The sequence below is a fragment of the Schistocerca gregaria genome, chromosome 5, assembly GCF_023897955.1.
Source record: "Schistocerca gregaria isolate iqSchGreg1 chromosome 5, iqSchGreg1.2, whole genome shotgun sequence".
NCBI lineage: Eukaryota > Metazoa > Arthropoda > Insecta > Orthoptera > Acrididae > Schistocerca > Schistocerca gregaria.
The window spans coordinates 257231694-257237693 of NC_064924.1; the positions used below are offsets into that span (position 1 = coordinate 257231694).

General features: G+C 44.7%; 1 protein-coding gene across 2 annotated transcripts in view; it reads left to right on the top strand.

The window, feature by feature from the left end:
* Positions 1-5689, top strand: part of LOC126273028 (allergen Tha p 1-like) — a 405450-nt gene extending 399761 nt beyond the window's left edge. The window contains exons 1-2 of one of the 2 annotated variants that reach the window (XM_049976420.1): positions 4498-4728; positions 5346-5689. In XM_049976420.1, the coding sequence (XP_049832377.1) occupies positions 4542-4728; positions 5346-5536 (378 nt within the window). In that variant the 5' untranslated portion in view covers positions 4498-4541 and the 3' untranslated portion in view covers positions 5537-5689. Of the gene's footprint in view, positions 1-4497; positions 4729-5345 lie in introns of those variants that run through there. The other variant, XM_049976416.1, reaches the window with a different exon arrangement.
* Positions 5690-6000: the final 311 nt, after the last annotated feature.

A 6000-nucleotide genomic window follows, 5' to 3' on the forward strand; every position in this document is an offset into this window, starting at 1 on the left:
TACTTGAACACTGGTGCGACCTGCGCCATTTTCCAATCTGTAGGTACAGATCTATCGGTGAGCGAGCGGTTGTATGTGAGTGCTAAGTAGGGAGCTATAGTATCAGCGTAATCTGAAAGGAACCTAATCGGTATACAATCTGGACCTGAAGACTTGCCCGTGTCAAGCGATTTGAGTTGCTTCGCAACCCCTAAGGTACCTACTTCTAAGAAACTCATGCTAGCAGATGTTCGTGTTTCAAATTCTGGAATATTCCATTCGTCTTCCCTGGTGAAGGAATTTCGGAAAACTGCGTTCAATAACTCCGCTTTAGTGGAACAGTCGTCGATAACAGTACCATCGGCACTGCGCAGCGAAGGTATGGACTGCGTCTTGCCGCTTGTGTACTTTACATACGACCAGAATTTCTTCGGATTTTCTACCAAATTTCGAGACAATGTTTCGTTGTGGAACCTATTAAAGGCATCTCGCATCGAAGTACGTGCCAAATTTCGCGCGTCTGCAAGTTTTAGCCCATCTTCGGGATTTCGCGTTCTTCTGAACTTCGCATGCTTTTTCCGTTGCCTCTGCAACAGCGTTCGGACCTTTTTTGAGTACCACGGGGGATCCGTTCCATCTCTTACCAATTTATGAGGTATGAATATCTCAATTGCTGTTGCTACTATATCTTTGAATTTGAGCCACATCTCGTCTACATTCGCATAGTCAGTTCGGAAGGAATGGAAATTGTCTTTTAGGAAGGCTTCTAGTGACACTTTATCCACTTTTTTAAATAAAATTATTTTGCGTTTGTTTCTGATGGATTTGGAAGAAATGGTATTGAGCCTAGCTACAACGACCTTGTGATCACTAATCCCTGTATCAGTCATGATGCTCTCTATCAGCTCTGGATTGTTTGTGGTTAAGAGGTCAAATGTGTTTTCGCAACCATTTACAATTCGCGTGGGTTCGTGGACTAACTGCTCGAAATAATTTTCGGAGAAAGCAATTAGGACAATCTCGGAAGACATTTTCTGCCTACCACCGGTTTTGAACAAGTATTTTTGCCAACATACCGAGGGTAGGTTGAAGTCCCCACCAACTATAACCGTATGTGGGGTATTTATTTGTTACGAGACTCAAACTTTCTCTGAACTGTTCCGCAACTGTATCATCGGAGTCTGGGGGTCGGTAGAAGGAGCCAATTATTAACTTAATTCGGCAGTTAAGTGTAACCTCCAACCATACCAATTCGCACGGAGTATCTACTTCGACCTCACTACAAGATAAACCACTACTGACAGCCACAAACACTCCACCACCAATTCTGCCTAATCTATCTTTCCTGAACACCGTCTGACACTTCGTAAAAATTTCTGCAGAACTTATTTCAGGCTTTATCCAGCTTTCTGTACCTATAACGATATCAGCTTCTGTGCATTCTATTAGCCCTTGAAGCTCAGGGACTTTTCCAGCGCAACTACAACAATTTACAACTATAATTCCGACTGTTCCTTGATCCAAGCACGTCCTGTAATTGCCATGCACCCTTTGACATTGCAGCCCACCCCGTAGTTTCCCGAGGCCTTCTAACCTAAAACAACCGCCCAGTCCACGCCACACAGCCTCCGCTACCCGTGTACCCGCCAGCTGAGTGTAGTGAACTCCTGACCTATTCAGCGGAACCCGAAACCCCACCACCCAATGGCGCAAGTCAAGGAATCTGCAGCCAACACGGTCGCAAAACCGTCTGAGCCTCTGATTCAGACCCTCCACCCGGCTCTGCACCAAAGGCCCGCAGTCGGTTCCGTCAACGATGCTGCAGATGGTGAGCTCTGCCTTCATCTCGTAAGCAAGACCGGCAGCCTTCACCAAATCTGATAGCCGCTGGAATCCAGAGAGACTTTCCTCAGATCCAAAGCGACACACGTCATTAGTGCCGACATGTGCCACCACCTGCAGCTGGCTGCACCCTGTGCTCTTCATGGCATCCGGAAGGACCCTTTCCACATCAGGAATGACTCCTCCCGGAATGCACACGGAGTGCACACTGGATTTCTTCCCCTCCTTAGCCGCCGTATCCCTAAGGGGCCCCATTACGCGCCTAACATTGGAGCTCCCAACTAACAGTAAGCCCACCCTCTGCGATTGCCCGGACCTTGAAGGCTGAGAATGATCATCTGAAACAGGGCAGGCAGCTGCATCTGGCTCAGCCAGAGACAGTGCCTGAAACCGGTTTGTCAGACGCACCGGGGAGGCTTTCTGATCAGCCACCGGGGACGCATTTCGCTGCCTGCCACGCCTTGGAACGACCTCCCAATCAACCACAGGCGAGGGCTCAGCCCCACTGCGGGCAGCAACCGGGGCAACCACAGCGGCAGGCCGATCTGGGGACAGACGGGACGAGGTTGACATCCCCGTGATACCCAAGTCCGGCTCCCCACAGTGGTGCCCATTGACAACAGCCTCAAGCTACGCGACCGAAGTCAGCGCCGATTGCAGCTGTGAGCGAAGGGATGCCAAGTCAGCCCTCATCCGAACACAGCAATCGCAGTCCCTGTCCATTCTAATCGATGTTGAACAACAGTTACTGAAACACGAGTCCGTGCCTAGATAACGCAAGCGAAACACGCAAAGAATGTATCAACTAACCTGTACAAATGCCTACGACTGCGCTACAATCTGCTGAATTTACGATTACAGTAACTAAAACTCGAAATTGCACCTCCTATACGAAACTCACACGCAATTTGAATAAGAATCTACGAAGTAAACACTAAAGCGCGATGCTACAACTGTCAAATACTATAATACGCCCGAAATATATGAATTAAACAATGCAAGTACCCAAAAACACGCAAAGAAATTAATTAAACTATCTAACAAATAAGTAAGCTGGGGTTATACGACTTGCTGCTGCAGCTGCTTATCCAACGGCGGCAGGGAGCATAATGGCTGTGACCAACCGACACTGGCTGTTCAAAACAAATACAGAAGACAGACGACTACGCGAATTTACACTATTCAGGTACTAAGGTCCGATGCTACAACCCTCAAATACTATAATACGCCCGAAATATATGAATTAAACAATGCAAGTACCCAAAAACACGCAAAGAAATTAATTAAACTATGTAACAAATAAGTAAGCTAGGGTTATACGACTTGCTGCTGCAGCTGCTTATCCAACGACGGCAGGGAGCACAATGCAGTATTGCGGCATTCACACGGATTCTCTTTCATAGGTCAGCTTCATTTCCATTAAACATTCAGTATTCCGATATCCGGGGTTCGTTTATTCGTTATTGTAGCTATGTTTTCATTCTTCGTGTCATTACGGATCTATTAACATAGTAAACGTCTGCTACATCTTTATATTTATTAGCATGAATTGGTGAATACTCCTCATGATTAATGCCGTTACAAGTGTTTGCATCGGATATGACATTTCCAGTTTACTTTGAAAGTACATGGTAAGTGAAAAGGAATTATCGAATTTAATATACCATGAGTTTGTAAAGCAAGCCTCATGAAACAGTACTAGTTTTATATTTACAGATCTGTAGTCATCCATCACACTTTCACTCAGATTATCACTACACATTCCTTTTGTCTTATGACACCATTTTACAAGTGCATTCCTACAGACTGCTATGAATGTAGTAGTAATGCAGTTTATGAGAACAACCACGGTTTTTGACAATGCTGGTCCACAAAATACAACGTCTGCTTTAAAGAATAATTACAAATGGCAGGACCGAGTGCCGACGTGGCAGTGCTACTCCATAGATGAGTAATGATGATCCGATTCCATTTCTAATATCCAACAATTTATTGGAGAATGACAGCGTCGATGAATAAGTATGGGCTGTTAGTTCTGCCACAAAGGGGTCCTACTCACAGTAGAAAGCAGGGAATAAAAATATGCGGGAAACAACGGAGTTTATATCGATAAATTTTGTTTCTGCAACAGAAAATAGAATTTAATAATTGTTTTAGCGAGCAGTTCTCTTCAGTGTAATTATTACTTGATACTAGTTTCTATTTCATCTGAAAACTGATTTTACATAAAGTATTGTAAATATTAACTACTGTCAGATACGTTACGCCACATATAACGTCCTTAATTTCTTCTTGACTTGTTAGTGCAGTTCTGCAGTATTGCGCCACTCAATAAAATATCACCACTATTACTAATCCCCTGAATTCAGCACACAACATTTTTCCCCGTCTGGCCTGTTGTGATACACTTTTGTCAGCGCAAAAATCAAAACTGGAAACCTAGTCGTGCATTATTGTCCTACAGAGGAGGTGAAGGACTTCCCAGTAAGTCGTGACGGTGACAGCGTTCCTGAGAATCAAGCGGCTGCCCGCTAAACCGGTAGCAGCTCGTAGCAGCTCCGAGAAACGATCACGTGCGTGGACTAGCCGATGTGCCGCAGCTGCCCAGTGTCTGCGCAGCCTGTCGCTGTGACGTCACGCACAGGTATATATAACGCCGCTGTTGATGTGGTCGGCACATCACTGGACAGCCACTGTCGGCAAACGTACCTACAGCCACGATGCAGAAGTGCACTCTCGCTTTGTTGCTCTCTTGCCTGTTGGCAGCTGCCGCCGCGTACACCACCAAGTACGACAATATCGACCTGGACGACATCCTGCAGAACGACCGCCTACTGAAGAAGTACCACGAGTGCCTCCTCTCTGACAGCGACGCCTCCTGTACCCCAGACGGAAAGGAGCTGAAGGGTGAGTGTAGTTCTTCTACTCAAAACGTATGACAGTTTCCGCACGGCGTTTATCTTTCTGCAACTCCTCCAAATAACTTTCGTCCCTATCAATTTGTTTTACTAATTTTAAGAATTTATTCCATACAATCTCTTACGTTTCGTATCACCTCTTGCACTAAATTAAATGATGTGTCAACTTCTCTTACATTGCTGATAGGCAGCGATTAGATTTCATTGTTTACATTACACATTTTGTCGAAGCAAAAAGCTAACCTCGATGCATACGTTACTTCATTACAACTTGCTAAAATATATCTTGATTAGACAGATAGGAGAGGTATCATTAGTGTACACCGCTTTCAGTAGTTTAAGAGTTCTAACTTTACGGCTACCTGTGCTGCACCGTAGATTTGCTGTAGATTACCTATGAGAAAGACCTTAACGTCGACAGTTAGTATTAATGTGTTGCTACATCCTCAGAAAGCAAGGTGGGAGAATCATTATGAACGTGAACAGGCTTACTCTCTTCTTACAAAAAGCGGATGTTTGCACAGGATATGGATCTCGCGATGCGTATAATTTGGAGGTATTTTGATGGTCGTTATTTTTATGATTGTATTCCGTGTCTGTTAACAGCCGCCATTCCTGATGCACTGACCAACGAGTGCTCCAAGTGCAACGAGAAGCAGAAGGCCGGCGCCGAGAAGGTGATCAGATTCCTCATCAAGGAGAAGCCCGACCTGTGGACGCCGCTGGAGAGCAAGTACGACCCCACCGGCACCTACAGGCAGAAGTACGGCGAGGAGCTCAAGAGGGTCTCCGCCTAAACACCGCGACACTTTTTGCACTGCACTGTGGCAGCTCCAGAACATTTTTCGGGTTGACTCTCTGTGATACAACCAACCAACCCTAATTTATTTTATTATTGTTAACATTTGTTGTGTTCTAAATATTTTAAAATAAAGGTGTTTCAATAAGAATGGTTTTTATTCCTCTTCCAAAATTAAAGACCTTGGAGAATTTCCTTCCAATATCTTATATTTGATACTAGCCTCTTTAATTGGAATATTACAAGAAAAACTTAAACATTGTTTCTGAACAATTCTCAAGATGTGACACCCTTCTAATGTAAAATACATTATTGCAGTTACCACATATAAGAACTTGTAGGAACCATGACAATCCAAAAACAGGCCCACCACGACAAATTCAACAAATTAACAAATTACCTTCACTATGTCTAACAAGGTCCGCTGCTCTTGGTCTCGCTTCCCGAGCACGGGTCCCGGTT